Genomic DNA, 26,250 nt, shown 5'->3' on the forward strand with positions numbered 1-26,250 from the left:
AAGAAAGGAAGATTTGCTGTGTCTTAGCAGCAGCAAACTCTGTAATGAGTGCCAGAATGCCTTTGCCTGAGTAAGCAGGGTTGATCATTTAACTTCTCAAAAGGTATAGATGAATGGATTTTTAACAGATAATTAAATTAAGAAATGCTACAGAATTAAGTTCACAGATCATGAAAAAATTTCCTTTATATTTTTGCTGTGCAAACAAATTGTTTTTCTCTTATGTATTTAGTTACTGTAGCTCTTTCTGGTACCTTTTTAAGTGGGAATCGCCTGATGAAACCTCACTGATGCCTGGTAAGGCAAACCAGGCCTGGTGTTTTTTAATTTACGCATATGGAGGGATTCACACATTCTGCATTTGTAATGTTATCTTCTACCCTTCTTACCTTACTTTGTAACCTGCACATATTAACTGCTGACTTAGTTCTCAGCACTGTCAATATCGTGACAGAAATGGGTTGGTGAACCAACTTGTCACCAACCTCCAGAGCAAGGTATCTTCCATAGGGTCTGTTAAAAACATGATATACCTAGAAACTGTAAGGTACAAATTCATCGTATGAGGAAGAGCATGATTTTCTTGCCCTGTGCAGCTTTTCAAGATTACAGAAAATTTCCTAATTTGCATGGCCCTGAAAACAGTTCTGAGGTAGCAGAGAATTTTTGTAGAAAAAGCTGAGAGCAGCCTACTTAAATATCTACTGTTCTGTTCACGCAAATTTCTCCTATGAACTGGATGATCTTAATTTCTCCTTTTGGACGTCTTCCACTTTGTGTGAGCTCCTTCTTCTGCCCTTCCCTTGCCTCCAGATGTTAATTCGGACAAGCATAATTTTCTTACTGAATGGCTAAGGCTGTGAGATGTCAGAGACCCACATTTTAGTCTCTTTTATAAAAGGGACTCTGAGTGAGCTTACAGGGTCACTTGTTATGTCCAGTTTTGAACAGAATTTCTATCCTGGCATGGAGAAAACATTTCTCAGGTTATAATGAAACTGGTAGAATCCTGTAAAAAAAAAAAAAGTCTTTTTGGCCAATTGGCATTATCTGTCAAACTTTTTGAGAAATTCCTAAACATCTCTAAATTTACTCTAGAGTGTACTGGCAGTTACTATTTCTGGTTATCATTCACATGCCCTAAACCATAAAAATCTTTCTGCAGTTATTAAAGGTGTTGATCTTGTGGGTTCCCAACTGTCTTTACAAAGGGCATCTGAATGATCAGAAGCTATTATGTAGAAGAGATTCCAGGGAAGAACAAGACATTGTCATGCTTTATCATTTCAGCTGTTTAAACAGAGCTCGGATCAGTCATCTCCTTGATTGTCTTACATGAGATGCCCAGTGTCATAATAGCTTCAGTTTTATTGCTTTTGTCTGCAGTTTGCAGGAGGCTATAAAGCTCATGTGTAATGAGGAATACGAGAGTTTTTTAGTTTTTAGACGTATCCTTGGGCAGTTTGATGCTAGAAAAGTTTTGCTGCATTTTGCTTGTCAAAATTAAGGTATACATCTCCTCAGCACTAGTGCCTAGGGAGTGTCGAGCCTATAGTCTTGATAGATTGAACTAACATGATGATGTATACTCTGCATAAAAATATTCTCGGCTTTACCCAGGCAGACTTACAGCTCAAATATGCAAGAGAGAGAAAAGTTGAGGAAAAAGTAGATATTAGTCTTCACACAAAGAACAGTGACATAGAAACATTAGCAGCCTCATTTCAAGAAATGACTAGCTCTGTCAGCTTGTATGGTTAGTGCATCTGGTCCCAATCCTGCAGTCTTTTAGAGGTAAAATTTCTCTGTATTTTAAATAGGAATTTTTCCTGTGTCAGGACAGCAAAATTGGAACTTGTAATTGTTTTGTCTTGGTTTGTTTTTCCAGCTTCAAATTTTATGATGATTGTAAAATTTATTGTTGATAAGCTATTCAGGGCATAATGTCCTTATTTTAAAGTGGGGTTTTTTTTCACTGATATTCCCGCAGTATAAGAGAAGGAAACACTCATTTGCAATTCTAACTGTTCATTTTGCTCTGTTTGACAGAAGCAACTTCATATGTTAAAGAAAAAGTGAACTGGAAAATACCCAACTTCACAAAAGAACCTTATACAGAAACAAGAATTAGAAACTTATCAGTTACTCCTAAAGATAAGTACAATGTTTGTTATAAGAGCAAATTACATGCTCTTTTGCATTAAGCACAGTAATTCTTTCTTCAATTTCCTCAGTAATTTAAAGTAGCATTATCCCTCAGAGTGTCTGTGCTGTAGTAAGATAAGCTTGAGAATGAAATGGAAACTGTAGAGCAGCAAAGGCTTCTCATCCCCCCACTTTCTGCTAAATAAAATAGGTCATCAGTCATGAGGGTGGAGTGCACTGCCAGGTTATCTCAGCAAAGGACTCCAGATGCACTGATGCTGAAACCATAAAAATACAAAGTCAGGGTGGCTTGTGGTGGAACTGATGCATCAACAGATTCTAGTGTGGTATGTGGTGATCGGAAATGAAAGCAAATGGTTGGGTGGCCAGCAGGTCACGAGAGCTTGTAATGATTTTTCTGACAGCTCCACCACTAGACACTGCCTCATGTTCATGGTGAAGAGCAGGAGATGGTGTATAGCTGAGGGTAGCCTTTCTGCCCTTAGAAAGAAGACTTTGGCCTGTGCATTTTTGGCCTCTTTAAAAGGAGATGCTGTTGGCCTTGGTTTTCCTAATCCCCCTCGACATGCTGTTGCCTTTCAGAAGCATAGTGGCAGTACCAGCTGTCTTAGTGAACATTTCTGTGGTGCTAGAAGGCAGTCTTCTCCAGGCTTCTGTGTCCCCACCACTGCTAAGGCCACAGCTCGCTTTCCCATATAGCTCTTTTGAAAGTCTTAACACAGATAGGATTCAATGGGCCACGGTCCACCTTATCATGGCCCACATATTGGTAATAGAGAACCTAAGGCTTGAAGAGTAAGAAGTGGATAATAAGTCTTGAGAGCACCACTAGTATATGTACCCATACAATCTTTTTAATCTGCCCTGATTTGTCAGATTGCGTATACCAAGCTTATTTTCACAGTGTTGCTTGTGTGTGGCATTCTTTTGGCTTTTGAAAAGTGCTGCTAAACTTGTATGTCAAGAATATTCTCTTTTTGTAGCTCTTGTTTAGCGTTTGTTCATGCTTATGTTGGCATAGGGTGGCTGGCATATGAGATTTTCAGTTCATAATCAGAAGGCAGAACATGACTGATTTGTAGATCCCATCACAGCTTATGCATACTTTAAGGAGAAGATAGAAAAATGGTTTATACGCCTGGGTATTATCATTTCACACAGTAGCTAAGGAACTGGGACACAGAGAAGATGTTATTCACAGGTTCATGCATATTCACAACATGGCTTATTTATTGTCCACCAGTTTACAAAACTTCAAAGTGAGTGACATAGTCAGATAAATGAAGTCTGAAAAATGAGGTGTTGCAAAAGACAGTATGACTTTTGCAATACCTACATAATCCATACTCCCTAGCTTCAGTTCTAGATACTTTTCAACCACTAAAATCCTTGGGTTTGCATTGCCATTAGCTAATGGTAAAAGAAAGAAATACTAGCACTTACATGTCTACATTTATAGATGTATATTATATATATTTATATATTTTTTTATTATTTAAAAAAAAAAAAAAACTTCACCTGTACTCATATGTATTGTAATGCCTGTATTAGGATGTGAGTACATGATGAACAGCTATACTATAAATTTCACACCAAATTATTGTTGGCAATATAGAAGCTCAAGACACAAATAGTTCTTTATTCTTAAGAAGAAGGAAAACATTTTCTTTTTCTGGATGCTGTAATGCCATTATCCTGTAGAGCTAAGTATTAAGGATGATTCACGTAGGAAACAAGTGGCATACTGTCATGGTGCTGGCTAGCATTGGATTTTGTGTAAATAACTTCTGGCTTTCCACATTTGCATTTAATTTAGAGGACCAAAATGCTTGCATTTGCATATTTAGGATGTTCATAGTTAAAGTGTAGCTGTATTTTCACTCATTCTTTCTTTCCCACCTTCCATGTGCAACGGTAGATGTAATTCAGCATGCCACTACGCTACTGCTTTTTTAAATTCCAGCAGCCATCTTCAAGTCTAAGTTGTCCTTATTGTATCTTATCTAACAAAAGAGAAGTGTTAAACTGGTTGAGTTCCACCTTTGCTGACTGTATTGGGAGTCCAGGTGTAGGTGGGTACCTGGCTTTGCATAGTGAAAACCTCTTCTGAGCAGTGTTGGAAGTAGCATTGTTCCAATTGGCAGCAGCATACTGCCAGCATTTGAAGGCCTGCTGGAGCCAGGGTACTTCTAGCCATAAAGGAGGTGTTTTTGCAAAACACTCCCTAGAGTAGGCAAAGCTCTTATGTATTCTTATTAATCAATTAAAATGGTGCTTAAAGCAAAGAGACTAATGGCTTTAAAAGTGGACTACTGCGCTATAGTTGTTAAATACTGATTGTATTATCTTGTATCAAGCAACAGCTGATAGATACTAATGAAATGCAGAACCATTGCAAGGTTGACGTTTCTTTAAAAGTTTCTCTTTCAAAATGTCTTAACATTGCTGTTCCCTTTTGGGCTGGTATTTCTGAATTCTGGTTAATGCAATGTTATCAACTCCAGTTATTTTTTTGTTAACATAAGAGACTCAAGAACTCAAGGAAGAAGTATTTTAAGGATCAGTGGCTTATGAGGAGAAACTTGACATTGATAAGACTAACTTAAAAAGTGAGATTACTGATAAGCAGAATGCAGCTTTTGTTATAGAATCATAGAATCATAGTATCATTTAGGTTGGAAAAGACCCTTAAGATCATTGAGTCCAACCATAAACCTAACACTGCCAAGTCCACCACTAAACCATGTCCTTAAGCGCCACATCTACACGTCCTTTAAATACCTCCAGGGATGGTGACTCAACCACTTCCCTGGGCAGCCTCTTCCAATGCTTGACAACCCTTTCCATGAAGACATGTTTCCTAATATCCAATCTAAACCTTCCCTGGCACACCTTGAGTCTGTTTTTTCTCATCCTATCACTTGCTACTTGAGAGGAGACATTGACACCCAGCCCACTACAACCTCCATTCAGGTAGTTGTAGAGAGCAATAAGGTCTCCCCTCAGCCTCCATTTCTCCAGGCTAAACAACCCCAGTTCCTTCAGCCACTCCTCATCAGACTTGTGCTCCAGACCCTTCACCAGCTTCGTTGCCCTTCTCTGGACACGCTCCAGCACTCAATGTCTCTCTTGTAGTGCGGGGCCCAAAACTGAACACAGTATTCGAGGTGCGGCCTCACCAGTGCCGAGTACAGGGGCACAATCACTTCCCTAGTCCTGCTGGCCACAGTATTTCTGATACAAGCCCAGGATGCCATTGGCCTTCTTGGCCACCTGGGCACACTGCTGGCTCATATTCAGCCAACTGTTGACCAATACCCCCAGGTCCTTTTCTGCCAGGCAGCTTTCCAGCCGCTCTTCCCCAAGCCTGTAGTGTTGCATGGGGTTGTTGTCACCCAAGTGCAGGACCTTGCACTTGGCCTTGTTGAACCTCATACAATTGGCCTCAGCCCATCGATCCAGCCTGTCCAGGTCCCTCTGCAGAGCCTTCCTACCCTCAAGCAGATCAACACTCCCGCACAACTTGGTGTCGTCTGCAAACTGACTAAGGGTGCACTTGATCCCCTTGTCCAGATCATTGATAGAGATATTAAACAGAACTGGCCCCAATACTGAGCCCTGGCGAACACGACTTGTGACCGGCCGCCAACTGGAGTAAACTCCATTCACCACCACTCTTTGGGCCCGGCCATCCAGCCATTTTTTTACACAGTGAAGGGAATGTCTGTCCAAGCCATGAGCAGCCAGTTTCTCCAGGGGGATGCCATGGGAAATGGTGTCAAAGGCTTTACTAAAGTCCAGGTAAACAACATCCACAGCCTCTCCCTCATCCACTGAGCAGGTCAAATGTTTAAAACCCCATCACTTCTGCTGCTTTGCTTGATCTTGTATCAATAAAGTGAATGGGAATTTTTCTGCTGATCTCTGTGGTGAAAGGTCAGCTCTGGAAGCTACAGCATGTTTGCTAAGAAGCAAATTTTGCTACCTTTCTGCTAAGAAAATTTCTACTTTGCAAACATTCTAACTCCAAGACATGGCGGAAACTGGGATCCTAGCTAATTAATCCACCCTTCCACTGATGTGGTATAGGGAAGAATGTATATATGCTGAAATCTGATCACAGGTGATTACATGACTTGGTATAGGTCACGCTCGGTCAATGAGATACCTCACTGGAAAAAAGTTGTAAAGCTAGAGGCATGACAGAGACCCACCCACATATGAGCAGAAGTGGTGTCTGAAGGTGCCTGTAGGGGTGCAGTATTGGTTGTAATACCGGGTTTCGTTGTTTGCTGGCTTTCTAGAAGGCTGTGAGGATAAATGAGTTTAAAATATTTTTTTAACTATGTGAATGTGAGGCACCGTCATAAGTAGGTAACAGTGAAAAATCTGTGCTCCTCAGAGGCTCAATAACCTGCAGGTGGTACTGTGACGAATGCCAGGAGCTTCTGCCTGTCACTGAATGTTTTGTGCAGGCTAGTCTAGGAACTTCTCTAGATTGGAAGGTGCATTAAGACAGTTTAAGACTAGCAAAGCATATTTATACATTTCAAGCCGACCACCTCTGTGTATAAGTTCTGCTTGTATGTTGCCTTTGGAAACAAATTCCAACACAGTATTTTAAAGCAAGAAACAACAGTGTACAAGATTTAGGATTTCTTGAGAATTACTTTTTACCGCAGACTTAGTACACTGCTAAGCAGCTTTCAAGGCAGAGTAAGGCAATGAAGTATTTAGTAGCATTTCTGTCTCTGTGTTTCTTTTACAACCAACTACAGGTCTGAAGGCTGTGAAAGAATACAGAGCCCAACTTATTCTTCCCCCCACCCCCCCTCCTATAGTGTAAGGTGATTTTCTTTAAAAACATTTTCCATTAGGTTATTTCAAATGGAAGAGAAATCCTAAGCATTTAAAAGCTTTGTTTTACATGTCCCTTACATCTCATTCTATAAAGTACATGGATACCTTTTGATGAAATGTGGTACCTCTGGGATAGAACCTGGCACAAAACAGATCAGCACCTGGCAACACGATATAAATGTTTTTAAGAAAACAGATGAAAGAAGGGGAGATGGGTTTTTCACTGACAGGGGCAGCATAGAGCATCTGTTAGGATTACTTGTGTCGTAAGATGGAAGCCGATTCATGTACGTTACACCAACTGAAGATCATATCTCCTTTATAATCTGCTTTCCTTGCTCTTTTCGCATGCCCTCTCTCCTCCTGCCAGGTAGTACTCTCTTGTAGGTAGCAGGTTGTAACCTCCATGTGTTGTACAGAAGCTGGAAAGTCCCTGTGCATGTGGCAAGGATTGTATAACGTGCCTTGTGTCAGTTACATTCCGCAAAATAGATTCAGTCCAGAGCAAACAGGTGTCAAGTGAGATGGCCATGGATGTGCAGGCAGGCAGGGTCCGTGGGAGTGGGCCACAAGGGCCACTGCCTTTGCTAGCCTGTCAAAGACAGATGTGGTCTCTCTAAATGGGATGAGACAGGTTTAAACTATTGCTATGTAACTGTGCTTGACATGAATATGCAGCTGTCTTTCCAAAAAGGCACTCTTAGAATGGCCCTTCATCTGCATTAACCTGCTGAAAGAATCAGGTGGGGTTTTAGTACCAAGTAGTATATTCCCAGGCATACATTTCTGCACTTTAAGCTGTGACTATTACTCCCTTTATGTAGCTATGGTTTTATTTTGTAGTGCGCTATCTAAAAGGTGAGTGTCTTTTTTTCAGATGGGACATGCCTGTGGTGCGATTTAGGAAGGATGAAATGTCAGTGTTGATAAAGTCTTCCCTTTATTTTTTACAGAGGCTTCAGTATTTTTCAGACTTAGTTTATCTCTGAAAGTAATATACCCACATGTGCCTGTGCACACTGGAATCTACGTTGCCTGTTTCATTTTCTGCATGGGCTAATGCAGTGTGAAAATACTTTCATTATGGATAGTGGACTTGCAGAGGACTTCCAGGGCAGGGGGGGAGGTAACAATGGATTAACTCTTAGAAGGCAATTCAGAAAAGAATCTGTTGTCACTTTTCATATTTTTGTATTAAGCAAGAAATGTAAGCAGTTCCACTTTTGCATCTTCCTAATCTGTTTTTAAAATGCAAGGGCTGTAAATGAGCCTGCACAATCAGTTCATGAAGACTTCATAATATTTTTAGGAAGAGTTAATGGAATCTAATATCTTTATAAAACTGAACTTATTCATTGCAATAGTTTATTCTCATACGTTGTTAACATTACAGGAGAGGTAACCTGGCAAAAAGCATCAACCAAATTTACACTTTAAGAGGAACATTTCTCTTTTCTGTGAAACTTCAGGTATATATGTAAATTGATCCACAATGGCTAAGAGGTTCAGCTGCTGTAAAAGACTGAAAGACGGACTGTAAAAGACTAAAAGACTGTAAATACCTTAAGATATTAAAAGGTGTAAATACTTACAATTATTGAGCTGGCCACAGGTCCTTTTACCAAGCCCAGCATTCTTTTTTATTATATTTTCATCTGGATTCCATCATTCAAACAAATTGTGAGGTAACATTAGCAAAAAAATGCCTATTTCATTGTTATCTCTCAAAAATCTCAGTATCCCTCCTGGTTATAAGACACTGCTTTGTAAATTAGGTAAAAACCTAGCTAAAGGTTTTCATTTCCCTTTGCACAGGAGCCTTCTTAGAGCATCAATATCTTGAATACCAGCTAGAACCATGGACACATATTACTACTGCATCTAAAGCAGAGTTAGTTGTGTTGATCCATGTTGTATTATGATCAGTCCTGACAATGGTCATGAGCCAGTTAGTGAAATCATTGCTATACTATAATTTGTTTCCAGGGCGGGCTTTATGGTAATTTTTCTCATTTCTTCGGTACCTCTTAGAATTTCCAAGTGAGTATCAGAGAGCAGTGGGCTCAGTTCTGCTTTTGCTTACTGCAGGTATGTTTGTGTAACTGCCTGGACTTCAGGGGTGTTGCTGGTGAATTGCAGTAGTGTTTAGCTCAGAGCTGAGTCTTGGGTCTCATGTTTGTTCATGCAGGTTTTGTCTTCTTACCTTTTAAAATGTCCTTTGTCACTGGTAGCTGATACACATAGTGGTGAAAGGAGGAAAATTATCATCTTCAAATTTAATACTAATCCCCTACGGCTGTGGCTATGCATTAATTTTGGTAGGGAGGGGCTGCTCTTCCTCCCTGCCAGGCACTGACAGAATCCCCTTCCTGACCTTGCTGCATCTGCAGAAGCAAAGCTGCATCTGCTTCTGGCTATTGCGCTGCGCATCGTGCTTATACACAATACAGCATCAGGCTAAGTGGTGCCGTCCATCTTTTTTTTCTTTTATCTGGATATGTTTCATCCAGTCCTAGCTCATCCAGTACCCTTTCTCTTCTTTTTCATTTGCGTACATCTCAGAAGCACAAAAAGGCACACCACCATTTCAATCAATCAAGGGCATCACCCCAGAAGTACCCAGAGCTTGTCTGAGCATTACTCTTTACTCTAGAGCTCTCCGGCCCCTGATAACAGGCCAGTGCTTTGGCACATATTGCTCTTACATAGTGAGTGTGAGATACAGGACATGAATTTAAGGAAAGGGCATTCAGCTTAATTTATGTAGTGCTCATGTAAAAAAGTTAAAGCTTAAAGCAGAGCTGAGCAATTTCTAAATGTGCTGCTATCAAGCTTAAAGTGGCGGATGGTTTTGAGTTCCTCTGCATGTAGTTAATAAATTATCAACAGTGCCAACAGCATAAGAAAGTATACAAATAGTTTGGACTGGCACTTTGTTGTGCTGTACAGGCTGCAACCTTTTAGACATTGTGGCAATAGGAACACCAGAAATAAAATGTACATCAGTACCAGCAACAGCTTATAGACATGCTTTCCCTCACAAACTCCCTTCAACGTCTTGTCTTTGGCAGATAACAATTTATTCACTGACAGATTCCAGTAAATGCACTCTCAAATGTAAAAGGGACAAGTTCACAATAGCGCAGTTTGTACAGCTGTTAAATCGATGAATCATATTTAAGCCATGTTTTGTTCTCTTGGCCTCTAGCAGCTTCTGAATGTTTCCGGCATTCTCACATTTCCAGATGTTAAGGTCTAGGCTGACTTTCGCCCAGCAGAAGTCATGTAGACTGGTGTACATTACGTAGAGTTATAAAATATGCCTTAAATGGGATTTAATTGCTGTAAATTTCTCATGCTGTTATTTTGCCCTTTTTTTGGCCCGAGTATTTATTTCTGCTAAACTTTTAATTCATTCCTGTACTGAGAGAAAGAAATTACAACACCCCCAAAGCTTTAATACTCTGTAAAAATGAGTAGTTGATTTGCTTAACAAAGCCATGCGTAGTAGAATCTGCTTTACCAATCAACAGTACTACGTTGCGTCACTGCTTACATAATGCTGATCAGATATTTGGACTCCATGTTCCGTGGAGATCTTAGCAAGGTGTAGACTGTGCCCTAGCACTCTTCACCTGCTATGCCTGCGTGTGAAGTACTGCAGTGTTTTTCAAAGTTGATGTTTAGTGCATGCGAGTTAGCTGGATCAGTAGCCAAGACTAAACGTTATTCTTCATGAGGAGTGAACGTTCACTCTGCCTCCCAGCTGGCAGCTTAAACCAATGCTGCAGGAAACACAGTTTTGTGCTGAAATGGAGTAGGTGAGCTCAAGCAGTCTGGTGACATGGTTTAAGGAACCACGGGACGGTTTAAGCCCCCTGTCACCTGTACCCAGCTTGGGTCTGCTGTGCGGTGAGGTATGCATGTGCCAAGTGAAGCAGTGGGAAGGAAGAGATCATTGTTTCTGCTGAACTTAGAAGCTATGTGGATGCAGCAAGCATGTGTTAATGCACGTAGTTAAGATGGATCATGATGCATAAGCGTTCTGTACCTGGGCTCCAGATTAGGATGCTAGCTGGATGGATACATGCTCTGTGTTCTCTTTCCCTCTTTTTCGCTCTGTGTACTGTCACACACCTCTGTATATGGTTTTAAGATCCACAGCTCACCTGCATGAAAGTGCACCAGCAAAATTTAAAGCCACCATTCTATCTACCCAGAGGAAGCATCTTCCCCTTAAAGCTTCATAAAAATTGCTTTGGAGGCATGAGAGAAGTATGAAAGTTTGAATGAATGTTAATTTCATGGTTTACACTCTCCTTCTAAAACACGAAAACTTTATTTATTTATGGTAACAGAGCGTGATAGGTCAGGAGCTAGCAACTGATAGACTTCCAGATAAGAAAGGTGCTGCTGTATACCTCTCTAGGCAAGAAATCTGAGAACCCCCCAAACTATTAGTGTTCTTGTATTAGTTTTGCCCCTCCCTCAGAGTTTCCTTATCACCATCCAGCTGAGTGAGTCACTTAATTGAAGAAACACTCAGGCAGCTACCAAATTTTTTGGCACTCGGAAATAGGGCAACAGATGTCCTCTTTCTCTGTGGCAGTGCAGTGCAGGGCAGGGCTCCCACTACTGCTGTGTGGAGAACTCATAAGGCTTGTGGGTCTGAATCCCTTTGCACAGAAGTAAAAATCTTCTAAGCATTTTATTGCCTAAAGGTGCACTAAAGGGAGTGGGTCATGGTACTGTTGTCATCTGAAGTAGAAATACCATGTGGGAATAGATTCTCTGCTTCTTTTCTGTACTGCAAAAAAAGCAGAGATTGGCACATCTTCTAGCTAATACAGCCACCTTTTAAATGCCAATTTCTTCTCTGTTTCTCATACCGGTGACCTGCTGGGGACAGAGAGTGTTAAAAAAGCACACAGTGTTCTGACTGTCCTCAGCTCTCTGGCAGCTTTTGAGCTTTTGCCAGCTTCTCTTTGCCAGCTCCTGAGGGCACTCTAAACTGCAAAGGTGCTGGGGTTGTGACCAGCTTTCTGGCTGAACTTAAACTTTGCAGAGAACCGACCCCCTAAAGCATGTGTTTGGTAAACATGCGAAACTTCAGTAGTAAGTTTAAATGTGTGAAATGGATTCTCTTGGTTATCGTGGATGCACTGCAGCGTCTCAAGCTCTCAGCACACCTCTGTCACTGGAATGCATAATACTGATTTAAATTTTTCTCTGCCCTAGGGTAGTATTCACCTCATCTGTCATGGTGGGTGCCTCTATGCAGGGATGTATCTCCATACAGAGATACAACGCAGGGCACTGCTACACCGACACTTCCTCAGCAGTCCTTCCCCTGTTCTCACCCTGCTTTATTCCACTTACCAGCGGACAGCCTCCAACGTAATGCAGCGGCATTGCAGCAGAGGCTCTGCAGTAACTCCGGTCAGTGCAGAAGCTTGCGGCATACTTTCATATTGTGCGCTAGTGCTGAATGTGAATGACTCCCCCGTGATGCTGGAGTTGCAGGAATTCTGCAGTGTGGTGCTCGCTAGCAGTCAGAAAGCAAAATGCTAGATCAGATCGGTCAAAGAAAGGATTGATCCAGACACCCTCTTCCCTCCCCTTTGACAGCTTTAGCTGAAAATGAAAGAAAAGGCAAATGAGGGATTGATTCTAAATGAGGAGAGTAAGAACACAGGAGAGGTTCACAATGCATATTTCTTACACTGCAACAATGCTGGAGGTTGGGATCCTGATCTCTTTTTACCCTTCTTGGGGAGAAACAGTTCCACTGAGCCATTTTGCTTTTGCTCCAGCTGTCACTGGTGTTACTGGAGACCCTATCCCATGGAGAATTTCCTTCATAACTTGACAAGGTTTAGCAACGGCTTGTCTTTAGCATTGCCAGTTCCTGTGTCTTATGTATGTCACATCTATAGCCAATTTCCCCGGCTTTCTGACCTGCCTTCAGACTGTTAATGGAGCTCTTAACGGGCCTGTGGGGCCCTACTACTAGCAGCTGTGAGGACTAGCAAGGACAAGCTATTATATATATATAAAAGGTACGTAGAAGATGCTTTGTGAGAGATGAACAAAAGCCTTTTAGAGTCCAGTCGTAGCCTTCCATTTTCTTCTTGAGTTTCCAAAATTCAGTTCACTTTCTGCTCTTTGAATAGTGCACTTCATTGTTGACATTCTGCATCCAACAGCAGAGTCAAGGGAACTTTTAAGGGAGGCTAAACCTACCCAGCCTGTGGCTGGTGTGCTGTTGTGGTGGAACAGGCCAGCAGACAAAGATTTCTAGCAGGGAGAAAGTTACTTCACTGCTGTCAGGGGAGGGAGTATATTATTTCCTGATTAAATATATCTGCTGAGTGACAGAAGGGAAAAGATAATCTCAGTCTTGTCTGGCCGATGCTTACCTTAACTACATCATGAACATTTCTGTTAGATATGCTCCCGATGGCAAGCAGTAGCAGGTGCAAATTAATGCTCACAATTTTCCCTTGTAGTGGGCAAGTGTATTTATTCATTTTGCCAAGGAGAAAGCAAAGCTTCAGTGGCATAATCAAAGTCTCAGTGCAAACAGGAGATAAACAGTGAAGTTCCCTGGAGATTCTTGGATCTCTCATTTTTTCCCTTGTGCCTTTCACACTATCTCCATGATCCCTTACAGCTTCTGTGGTAGCAGTGGAGTCACTGTGCTCCTCAGGTCTGCAAGGGAAGGATCTTCTGATGATGAGCTCCAGCTGGTATTGTGAACTTCCCTTGCAGCCGTCCCAGCTGACAAAGAGAAATTTACTAATGAAATGTAAATTGGCATTACTGTATCTTAAATGTATGTTAAGTTGGAATCCTGTTTTTGTTTTACTACTGAAGTGGCTTGTTCTACATTCTCATGCCATGTCCTATTGACAGCCCCTATTTTGCACAAGGTGCTTACAAATTAAAAGAAAAATAGAATAAAATTCAAAAAATTTTAAATGCAAGGGAGAGGATGATAAGCTTTCCTGTCTTATGAAACCTTTTGTGTTTAATGAAAGTGTGGGTTTTGCTAAGTTTCTCTAACAAGTGAGTGCAATGTAAGTATAAGGCTAATTAGACACTTCTGGCTTCTAGTGAGATTTATCACATCTGTTGAGTTTCCTGAAGCTTTCCGAGACTAATGATATTGGATCATTTGCCTTGTAAATCAGGACTTCCCTCATCTAGGTGGCTGTTCCAGAAAAGCTTGCGCAAGATCACTCTACCTCAGTTGAAATCAGATGTTAATTTCCTTTCCTGTACAGGATAAGGTGCTGTGAACCAACACTGGTATTTTCTACAGCTTCTTAATGTTTCTGAAGATAAGCTATCTCCAGACTAATCCAGAAAAGGTCCTTATTTTCTTTTATATTCTGATGTCAATTGGGGAAGGAGGAAAAATCTAAAATACAGCTAATTTACGTATGCTTTGGAGGTGGGTTTTTTTTCTTTTAGTCCCTATTCTAGTTTCTCTGAAATCACCAGAAAATCTCCTCTCTTGCTTACTGTTATTGCTGAGAGTGTGATTTGCCACAGGGAAGTATGCTTCATCATCTGCAGAGAATCAGGGCCATGACCATAAATTTGAATTGCAGATGTCATGTTTTCTATGGTAACAAATTCTGATACCATAAATGCCAAACTCTGCAGGATCAAACACACAGAAAAATTAGCCTGCACGTGGCAGTTGTGTCTTACTCCAGCATGTGAAGTAACAGAATTAAAAAAAAAAAGATCTTGATTAGAGACTGTGCTTTTTATAAATGTTCTTTTTCAAATGTTTTCTCCTTTTGAAAAGCCTACAGTGTTGGCAAACCTTCACCATGGGTACACAGACTTCTTCCCATTAAAATGTGTATTTCTCACTACTTTCTTTTGCAAGTCAGCTATGTTTTCCTTGTGTTTGCAAAGCTAAAAAAGCATCACAGCATTTTAGAGCCTGTTTGAAAATCTTTAACAAACTTGAAGATACTTCTGTCACTGTGCTTCCAGAACACGAACCCTTACAGTGACAGGCAAAAGTGAAAAGGGCAAAAACTGCATGGAAGAACTATAGAAACCTGTGGAACAGATACTAAGCAATCAGGAATGAGAAATCAACAGGGTGACTTGCATTTAACAACCATGAACTACAGAGAGCATTATTTTTCTCCACCATGCATTTGTAAGCTCCATTTACTACTGTTTCCTGTAGCTTTCATATTAATAAAATTTTTGTTCCTACCACCCCGTCCACTGTGTGGCAATTTGATAGGACTGTAGTGTCAACAGCCTTCCTTTTAGGGATAGAGAAGTTATGCTGTGGAAACTGAACTATGTGGTAGATAGGAAACATTGTGGAAGGACAATCTCCAGAATATCCAAATGGGAAAAGCAGTCTAGGATGGTGGTAGTGATAAAAGGTATAAAGAAGTAGATCAGAGTTTGCTGTGTGCTTTGAGTAAAAATGTTGCTGTGCTCCGTATTTGGAGCTATGAATGCATGCCATAAAGAGACTGTTACTTTTTCAGTCTTACTGTTGTGTGACTGCTTTGCAAACAGGTCATCCCATTTGCATCATAGGCAAAGGCAGTGTATTGTGGTGGTAATCTATTCAAAGCTGGTTTTCTACTCCTGTATAGAAGCAAAACTGCCTTCTATACATGCTGCCAAACTAGCATTTCATGAAATTAATAGAGCTGCAGACTCAGGTAACTACTATTGTAGTTTAATGCTGATCTTACTGCATTTTCAAGTTTGGGTAGTGGCGTATCATACTGTGCAAGGCTTTCTGGTAGCAGTTGTTTGAACTGTGAATTGTTCAGAAGGCACTCTAGTACGATGCAGTGTCGTAGTACTGAAGAACATAATTCTTATGGAATAGCTATCTAATGCACATTTGATTCACATTAATATCTTGTGAGTAGTGAGAGATGGCAGCGTCAGATTAGTATCGTCATTAGTTAGAGGACTGCTGTATGGATATTGTACAAGTGATCATCAGTGTATTCTATAAGAGACAACTGGAATTTTCAGCATATTCATAGTGACTGCACAAGCATTTTTTTTTCCTGTGCGACATGTGTTACACAGTAATAATAAAAAAAAAAGTTTAATTGCACAACTCTATGAAAACTGGAACAAATGGTTCCATAACTAAGACCTAATAAGTTTTGTTGTTTCACATCCATCTACCAAACCACACTCCTATCGCTACAGCTTATATTCCAGATCCTGTCAGCATTTACCAAAAAACTGCCTTTTTAATAGTATATGCCAGGAAAAAAAACAAGTTTATTTTTTTCCCTAAGCGTAGGATTCATACCACTTTTGTTGTCCCTATTGAAACCATTCTGACCAGCAGATGTTAAGTTAATATTCTGCCTGAGTGGAAATGGGATCTTTGTAAAATTGGAATGTGCTCTAAAGGCACATAGCACTTGTTTTCAGTCATATAAAATATGGAGATCCTGACTCTAAAACATGACATTGTTAGGTGTAGAAAAGGTCTGTATATTTTTGATGAACAAAAATGCTTTAATGACATTTTTTCCCCCATCCAGAAAATGTTTGTATGTTGAATCTTTTATTTTTTCATGAAAATATATTGATATTTTATGATAATGTTATTGTAAAGGCTTTTTGCAGGCAAGATGGAATAGGTAATCAACATTAGAAAGAGAAGGCACAATCACAAAATAACTAAGTAATGTTGGCTGTGGTATCAGGTTAGGTCTTGATGCTTCCATATGACTGGACTAGGAGGAGATGTAGTATGCTGAAGCTGCTAGCTGGTGATGTTTCTGACTGCTTCTGAATCTTTACCATGAGAGCAGTTCCTCAGCTGACGTAAGCTGGCATAGCTTCATGACCTATGGCAATCAAATCTGACAGTCTTAGAGAATGGTGGAGTGGTAGCCGTAATGAAATGCTTTAACAGTTGATTTGGAGGATGGATATAAATGGGCTGAAGAATATCTCTTAAGTTTAGTCAATACAGTGATGACATAGATGTGGGCTCTTTTGCAAATGCTTAGGCTGCTTTTCTCAGGCCCACTGCTCCCACCTGACCACTTTAGATTATGGCCTTGCAAAGGGGGCTTAATATCCTCTTCTGAGTAGATTTCCCTCTTTTGCCCTAAGGGGCAAGAACTTTTGAGGGTTTAATTTTTAATTTTTTTTTTCTCAAATTTGAATCCTTAATTTGAGTTCTCATCTCTGACTGCTGAGTGGCTGTGGCCTTCAAGAAAAAACCCAGTATTTAAATTTTCAAGTGGGATTTTGATTCAGCTGCTCTTTTCCTGTGGTCTGTTAGTGCTTTTGCAAACCAGATTTTTATCTGCATAATGGAGGTGAAGGTAATTCCTCGAGGGCCTGTGACATAACTACCCTGAAAGAAGAGTCACCCAGCTCCAGAAGGGCTGAAGACTTCAGAGCTCATCTCTCTCCTTTGACTCACCTCTGTTGCCTATAACAGTACTTGGCCCAGAACCTTACAAATGAATTTTCTGCTTGGTACATAGTTTTGTTAGTCACTTTAAATGAGTGACTCATGATGGTGATTGTGAGACTAATATCGACCACACAAACTCATCTGCATTCAGATTGACAAGAGAGTGTCTGCATGGATTTGCACATCTCTTCTGTATAGGAAAGAAGGGCTAAGTAAAGTTCTTTGCTTTTTTCAGGATGTTTCATATTATTGATGTGTCATTAATGCACCATTTTGGGTACTAATTTGCAAGGAGCTGACAGAAAACAAACAGAGCTGATAGCCATTTTCTATTGCACAGATAATCACAGCCTGCATTAGTAAGTGCTTGGCCATGCTGCACTTGCAGCTTTGTTGGAGTGAACTGGAGTGAATTTGAAATTAATCAGATGTCTGGATTTTATTAATGGCACGTGAGTGATTGACTGTGGGTCCTCCTCCTCTTTATACTAAAAGAAAGCTATAGAAGAGTTAACACAGTGGTTGAAACCAAGAGTAAAAAAGTGCAATTTTTCTTTCATTTCTCCTTGTTTATTGCAGGAGTCACTTCACTGAAATCAGTAGTTACACTTAATTAAAACAGTCTAAAGATGATTCAGAGGCACCTAGGAAAGTTTGTAAAATTAAATGGTGTTCAGTACAAAGAACTAAAAATGGATAGAAAACAAAGTCCTATGTCTGATGAATTTCTTATGACAAATACCAGCCCAGTGAAAGATTAGTACACTCACTGGATCATATGCACCTGACTTAGTTGTGGAATTACACCACTAAAACACTTTGTGACTGACAACGCATGCAATTGCTAAAATCCATTTTGAATGGTGCTGCATAGCAGTTACCATTCAAACCTGTTACTGCCACTTCTATTGACAGTAGAGGGAAACTCAGTTCAATGTGTTCACTGAATCAGGGAAATGAAACGGTAGCACAAAATAATTTTCCAATTAGTTTTCAAACTGAGTGTTTTATAAAAAAACGGAGTATTTGCTAAAGACATGACACCAAAGTTCCCTTTCATTCTTTCTAATAACCTGTCAACTGGATATTTTATATATAACTCATGTGAATCTCAAGCTCTTGCATGGTGTGAATGTAGGGGGTTTTGTATCTATCTATCTACCACTTTTACGTATAAATTTGATTTTTAATGGTGTAGGTCTGGTTGTGGCTTGAGTCATTATGTTTCTGAGAGTTCTCAGGTATGGGTGCCTGTTGCCTTCTGGGTTGCTGGAGTCAGGCCTTGGGAGCTTCTTGCTCTGTGCTTAGGCATGATTATTACCCTTGGTGTGTTGCATTGATACACACTGGACAAAGCAGCAGGGGCCATTTTTTGGCTCTGATGAGAAATTTTTTAATGCTTTGATTCCTTCCCCAGTTCATTCTATCAAGTCACCTCCTTTTTCATCACCATATACAACCATGGATATTTCTGTCTACTGGATACGGATTTGTCAGTGTTGATTAATTGCTTGATAAGTTACAAGATACAGACATTTATTCAACAGAGAAATAGAGGTGTGATCTTGCAAAGACATGATAGTATGTACTTCTGACACCAGCAGAAATTTGGGTTTCTGAGACTTAAGCGGTAATACATTATTTTCTGATTGTTTAATTTAAGTTAAAGTGTGTTTGAAATAAGTTTTTCAGAAAGAATAATATGTCTGAATGTTGTACCAACTTACAGAAAAAAACCCCATTTCCCCAGGAAAACACAGTGGCTAGATTTTTCATTTATTGCTGAATCTGTTTTTTGTTCTTTTTTTAACTGCAGAAAGTGAGTGAAAAAGTAGGAGGTGCAGAAGGAACCAAGCTGGATGATGACTTCAAAGAAATGGAAAGGGTAAGTCTAAATACAGATGTGTATATTCATTATTACCATTCATTTTTCCTTTCTAGGACAGGAATTTCAAAGCTTTTGTCCCTGAATCAGTGGAGTAATTTTGAAAGACTTATCTTTTATTCAGCAGGACTGAACTTTCTGTTTCTTATTTCTTTTTGTTTTCTAACCAAGGCATACATATTATACGGCCCTCTTTACAATGCCAATATTTCATTCAGAGATTGAAGCTGATGTCAGCTACAAATTAGTTTCAGTTAAACCATTGTAGAGGATCTCTGAAAAGAATCATAGAACAGCAGGTCGGAAGGCACCTCAAGGATCATCTGGTCCAACCTTTCTTGGCAAAAGCACAGTCTAGACAAGATGGCCCAGCACCCTGTCCAGCTGAATCTTAAAAGTGTCCAATATTGGGGAATCCACCACTTCCCTGGGAGATTATTCCAATGGCTGATTGTTCTCATTGTGAAACATTTTCCTCTTGTGTCCAATCAGGATGTCCCCAGGATTAACTTGTACCCATTACTCCTCATCTTTTCCCTGTGACTCCGTGTAAAAAGAGCGTCTCCATCTTCTTTGTAGCCACCCTTTAAATACTGGAACATGGCGATAAGGTCTCCCCTAAGCCTTCTTTTCTCAAGGCTGAACAAACCCAGTTCTCTCAGCCTTTCCTCATACGGCAGGCTTCCCAGTCCTTTGATCATCTGTGTGGCCCTTCTCTGGACCCTCTCCAGCCTGGCCACATCTTTTTTGCATAGCGGGGACCAAAACCGAACACAGTATTCCAGGTGTGGCCTGACAAGCACTGAGTAGAGTGGGATAATCACTTCTTTATCTCTGCTGGTGATGCCCTTGTTGATGCAACCCAGCATCCTGTTGGCTTTCTTTGCCGCAGCAGCACACTTTCACTCATGTTGAGCTTGCTGTCCATGAGGACCCCCAGGCCCCTTTCCACAGAGCTGCTCGCCAGCTGGGTAGATCCCAGCCTGTGCTGCCCTCCGGGATTGTGTTTTCCCAGGTGTGAGACCTCACACTTGTCCTTGTTGAACTTCATAAGGTTCTTGCTAGCCCACTCGTCCAGCTTATCCAGGTCTTCCTGCAGGGTGGCTCTCCCTTCCGAAGCGTCCACTTCCCCACTCAGTTTGGTATCATCAGCAAACTTCATCAGGGTACACTTGATCCCATCATCCAGATCACTTATGAAGATACTAAACAGTGTTGGGCCCAATATCGGTCCCTGGGGGACCCCACCTGTGACAGGTTGCCAGTTTGAAAAGGAGCTATTTACCACCACCCTCCGGGTGCGGCCTGTCAGCCAGTTCCCCACCCACGGCACAGACCACTTGTCTAGGCCGTAACGCGTCAGTTTCTCTAGGAGGAGGCTGTGGGAAACTCTATCAAAAGCCTTGCAGAAATCCAGGTAGACAATGTCCACCACTTGCCCCACGACAACCATCAACCGAGCAGGTTACTTTGTTGTAGAAGGCATTCAGGTTTGTCAAGCACAATTTGCCCTTGGTGAATCCGTGCTGGCTTTTCCCAGTCACGTGCTTCATGTGGCTTGTGATAGCCCCTAGGAGGATTCATTCCGTAACTTTCCCTGGGACTGAAGTAAGACTCCTGGATCCTCCTTTAAGCCCTTCTTGTAGATGGAGGTGGCATCAGCCTTCTTCCAGTCTTCTGGGATGTCCCCCGATCTCCACGACTTCTCAAAGATTATGGAGAGTGGCCTCACAATGACGTCAGCCAGCCCTCTTAACACCCTCAGGTGCATAACGTCAGGGTCCATCGATTTGTAGGGGTCAAGCTCCTGTAATAGTTCATACCAACTCTTCCTTCACTGGTGGCGGGTCCGTGTTTGCACCAAGCTGGATTTTTGCTCCCAAGGCCTGAGACACAGCAGCGCTGGTAAAGACAGAACTGAAGGAAGTGTTGAGAACCTCTGCCTTTTCAGCATTGTTGGTGACTAATTCACCTCTCCTGTTTGACAGCGGGCCAATATTTTCCTTCTGTTTCTGCTTGTTGTTTACGTACGTGAAGAACCCTTTCTTGTAGTTTTTGACATCTCTGGCCAATTTCAATTTGAGCTGAGCTTTTGCTTTTCTGACTGCATCTCTGCATGCCATGGCAATGCCCTTGTAGTTCTCAATGGGTATTTGTCTGCTTTTCCATCTCTGGTACCATCTTTTGGTTTTGAGCAGACTCAGAAGCTTGCAGTTAAGCCAAGGGGGTCTCTTGCTCTGCTTGCTTCCCTTTCCTTTAAAGGGGATGAACTATTTTTGTGCTTCCAGGAGAGCATTCTTGAAAAACTCCCGGCACTCGCTAGCCCCTTTACCCTCCATGGAAGCTTCCCACGGAATCCCTCCCAACTGAGCTCTGAGCGAGCTGAAGTTTGCTCTTCTAAAAGCTAAAACCTTTGTCTTAGTACTAACCTTCAGCATCCTCAGCAGGATTCCAGACTCCACAATATTGTGATCACTGCAGCCAAGGCTATCACTAACCAAGATATTACAACAGAGAACATCCATCTAAAAGATGGTCATTTCAATGGCAAAGGGTGCCTGTAATTCACAGCTCCTTGAGCATCAGTCAAGAGGAGCAAGAGCTGTCTGCCGAAGGGGGTTGGGAGTGCACTGGAATATTCATAGATTCAGAGATCCTGTTAGGCAGCCTCCACTGGAAAAGTGCCTTGGGTAGATGGGGCTAACCCCCAACAGACTGCTTGGTGAGGCTGGCAGTGGTAGCACTGAGTGTTTCTGTGGAGGCAGGAGGGGGGAAAAAGCCACAGCTCTGTGTGGCGGTGATAATATTTCACTTGGAAGGATCAGTAGGGGAAGGTTTTTTTCTGGCTTCGACTTTGAAAGGTACTATCAAATCTTGTAACACAAGCTACTGCTAGGTGATTTGTAGGGTACGTGTCTGATATATAACTCTGATCAACAGAAACAGAAGCTGTTTATCTGTACATTTGTATAGTGAGACGGGGAAAATACCTTGGATGGAAAATAAAGGAGAGGGGCATATCCTTTGTACTTCTTACAGTGAAAGTACTGCAGAGTTGGTTTCCCCCCTTCCACCCAGCTTCCCTTTGAATATGCCACAAGTATAGGCGCTGCCATCAAAACTGGAAGATGTTAACAAAGATTCAGAAAACTGATGCAAGGCTTAGAGTGGAAAATAAGACATTACAACAGCCAGGGGTGAGTCCCACATAGTGCTCGGGTGCAGCATGGGTTGGCAGCTCAGGAGATAAGACCACGGAGAATTGAGAAGAGAATGGAGTAAACATGTGTTGCCTCCATGCTCCCTGCCTGGCCCCGTGTCCCTTGCCAGCTTTTCTGCAGACAGTGGACATGCTCCTTCTGCCTATCCCCAGCCTTCTGTTTCCTCACCCCCACTCTCCTCTGCAGCCTTCTAGCCATTTCTGGGCTCCCTACCAGGGAGTTCAGCTAGTTACCCAGGGCTGGCAGACCTCTTCTGCTTGTTTATGTAAAGCATAGAGCAAGACCTGGCAGATGGCAGTGGCACCAGGAAACAGGAAAGAGGTCAGTCACAGCATGCTGCAACCAACCTATCTCAGGTGTTCTTTTTTAAAATAGGAACTGCCATTATGGTAAAGGAGTTCACTCTGTGGGACACAAGCTACCCTGCAGAGAAATGCAATGTGTCTTCATAAATGCAGAGTACAGGACAGGTTAAGGGGATCCCCAAATCTGCCAAAGCAGCATTTTTTCTTTGAGGCCTGATTCTGAGAGGGAGAGTAGTTGCATACTGTGCTATATGCAGCCTAGGAAGCTGATGTGGAGTACTTCTTAAGAAAACAAGAATTCCTATTGCAGTGGAAGAAAGGCATGCTATTCAGTTCTAAGTATTTTGAATTCCTAAATATAAAATAATGCTTCATGGGGTCAGCCAGGGGAAATAAATGGTCAGTGCATCCATGCTGATACGTTTCTTGAACTTGGAAACTGAGTGATACCCAGTCTTCCTTACCCCAGTTTTCCCAGACCTCACTCTGAAAGAGGTAGACAGCCCATTTTATCATTCGTGGTTGGTTTTGATTGACATCTGCTTTCCCCTCATTTTGCCAGTTATTAGGGGATCAAAGATGGCTAATTCTTCAAACAGTTTTCAGTGACCGTTCTATCAAAAAGTTTTCCCTATAGTGGAGGCCTGCCAGGGTGATGTAAAGTATCAGCACAGTACAATGAGTCGTATCAAATTCCTAACACATCCTGAGGTACTCTGTACTAATGGCCTCACTTGAGAATGGATCTGCTGTAAACTGCAATGGTGGACTCATGCTTTGGTACTTTTCCAGGTATTATCACCATTCTGATATCAAGGGCTGCTCTCAGGGACACAAAAATAAAATTATAAGAAGAGTTTATAAGAATTTATAAGAACAAACTAAAGAGGAAGAACACCTTCCTTTTGTCTAACACCTTTTTTTCATGTTTCTTTTTGTTTGACTCTCTGTCCTGTAGAAAGTGGATGTTACCAGCAGGGCAGTTATGGAAATAATGGCAAAGACAATAGAGTATCTTCAGCCCAATCCAGGTAATGTAATTTCACCGTCTCACACTACTTGCAGCACTTTTTAAAAATACTCTTTCTCACCAATATGTAGTCTAACAGATCTCATCCTCGCTGGTGCAGTTAAGATGAAAACAAAATTGGTGAATTTACTGTGAAGTAAAAGACAGAGATGAGCACAGGCTTCTGTGTTAGGCTGTCAGGGGAAATGGAGACTGGCTTTGGGAGGCTTGTTTTCCTTTTGTGTGTTCTTGCTTTAGGTAAGGGGGTAAGGCATAAGCATATGCCTAGAACCAGGTGTGTTTACTTGCAGGCATCTGAATGTCAGCACTGTGAGCATGGGGGCCTCCCTGGGAGCTGGAGATGGCTGTGGACTCCCCAGGGCAGCAGGGCAGGGCCTGGCAGCCAGAGCCCATCCCACTGCTCCAGCCAGGAGCAGGGCAGCCAGGGGGCACTGGGGCAGCCCCAGCCCTGGGCGTCAGGCACCTCCGGGGGCATGGGGATGGGCCGAGGCCAGGCAATCAGCCCATGGGTGGGCACCAGGATCAGGCACGGAGAGGCTGTCTGCGTGAGACATCTCTTTCTTCTACAGTCCCAGTCATTCACCATGTGTGAGGGAAAAGGACCAGGCAGTCCTTGCAGACCCTGGGAAGAAAGACAAAGTTCTGAAGCAACTTCCTCCAGGGCACAGGAAGAGACGTAACAACACCTTTCACCTGGTCCTCTGGCGATTTCCCATCCTCATTAGAGTTTCTACAAAAGGGAGGGTGCAAAAGAGCTGTTGGTGCCAAACTGGAGAAGAGGGCAGATAAATGGACGCAATCAGAGATGACTAAATTGAACCTTCAAAATATAAATAAATGATTGGTTTCCATGGGGAGATGAAAGAAAGGTTTTGTGATTGGGCTGATGGAGAGATGCGTGCTCCTCTCTTGCCAAAGGATCCTCACAAGGAGGGGTGATCTGGAGCTGTTATAATCAAGTAAACCATTAAATTCCAGAACTTTAAGATTTCCATAGTGATCTAGGAACATAAGGGTTTTGATACTAGCATAAGTCAATGCCAGTTTCACTGATAGGGTCAATGGAGTTATGCGAACTTAGCGTGAAGGTAAAATGAGACCTTCTACTTAACCGTAAGTATCTTAGAGTTTCATGGAAATACAGACCAAATTTACTCATTCACTGTGAGGAATTTGTTTCCTAATAGCTGGAAACAAATTTGAACCGGTGTGAAATATTTTAACCCCAGTGTGGTAGGATGAAGGAATGTTGCTGGTATAGCTTAATTGGTGATATTTTTATGTTAGACCACAGAGGAAGGGAGGATAATGTGATGGTGCTGCCAGTGGACTGAAAAAAGGAAGAATAATATTTACAAGTTCAAGAACGGCTAGAGAGAAAATAATGATGACTAGAACAGTTTCTGTGTCAACAGATGAAATACTGTTTATGACTTGAGTCCACAGCTTCATTGCTCACCGTCAACAAGCACTCTGCAGGAAAAGCAATAGGATTGACAAACATTATGGGGCTAGTGATAAAATTGTTAACTACTGTCAAACAGCTGTTGTGCAACATCATACAGACTGAGTAATAAGCTTTGGCTGTTTAGTGCTTCCCTGGCTGCCTTCCGGACACATTTGAGTGATTGTGATTGCTGTGAATCATGAAAGAGGCTCACAGCAATGGCAGAGAGCAAAATTTCTGGAAGTAGCGAAGGGTGTGATTTCAGGCACCTCAGGCTGATGTAAGTTTGCAGTGCTGCAGGAAAGAGCAGTTTCCATACTCTAGCTACACATCCCTTCTTCTGCTTGTGGCATATGCAAGTAGGATCAGAAAATTAAAATTGTAATAGGCAGGAGGAAAATATACTTTCTTGCATATCAAATGAGATCATGTTATTCATTCCACAGTTGGGCAATGGTAGCGGATGGAGTAAGAGGAAAGGAGGACTGACTCTTTTCAGCTCTCATCTGATCTAAGATTATTTTATGCCAGTTACGAAAGGGCTCCCTGTAGTGAGAAGAATTGCATGGATAACTACTTCTTTTTTCAATAAAATAAAAAATTTCCTCTTTAAAATTCTCCCTACAAGTATATTACTACTTACCTGGGGCACCAAAAATGCTAATTTCCAGTATTTCCTGTTTGCTTTCTCATTTTCATAAAAAATAGAAACATTACATTGGGAAGACAGAGGAAATTTAATGAAAAAAAATTATTTAACAGCAATATTTAACAGAAGATTTTCTTTCAAAGTTTACCTGGGTTTGGTAGGGAGAAGAGTGTTTGGCATGTAGCACACATTCCTTGATAAGTAAGTTGTGCCCTGAAAATATCAATATGCTTG

At 41.6% G+C, this 26,250-nt stretch overlaps 1 protein-coding gene across 1 annotated transcript in view; it reads left to right on the top strand.

The window, feature by feature from the left end:
- Nucleotides 1-26,250, top strand: part of SH3GL2 (SH3 domain containing GRB2 like 2, endophilin A1) — a 100,343-nt gene that overhangs the window by 58,741 nt on the left and 15,352 nt on the right. The window contains exons 2-3 of the mRNA XM_075527401.1: nt 19,296-19,364; nt 23,849-23,921. Coding sequence (XP_075383516.1) covers nt 19,296-19,364; nt 23,849-23,921 — 142 coding nt within the window. The remainder of the gene's footprint in view (nt 1-19,295; nt 19,365-23,848; nt 23,922-26,250) is intronic.

Source organism: Mycteria americana, chromosome Z (assembly GCF_035582795.1).
Source record: "Mycteria americana isolate JAX WOST 10 ecotype Jacksonville Zoo and Gardens chromosome Z, USCA_MyAme_1.0, whole genome shotgun sequence".
Classification (NCBI taxonomy): domain Eukaryota; kingdom Metazoa; phylum Chordata; class Aves; order Ciconiiformes; family Ciconiidae; genus Mycteria; species Mycteria americana.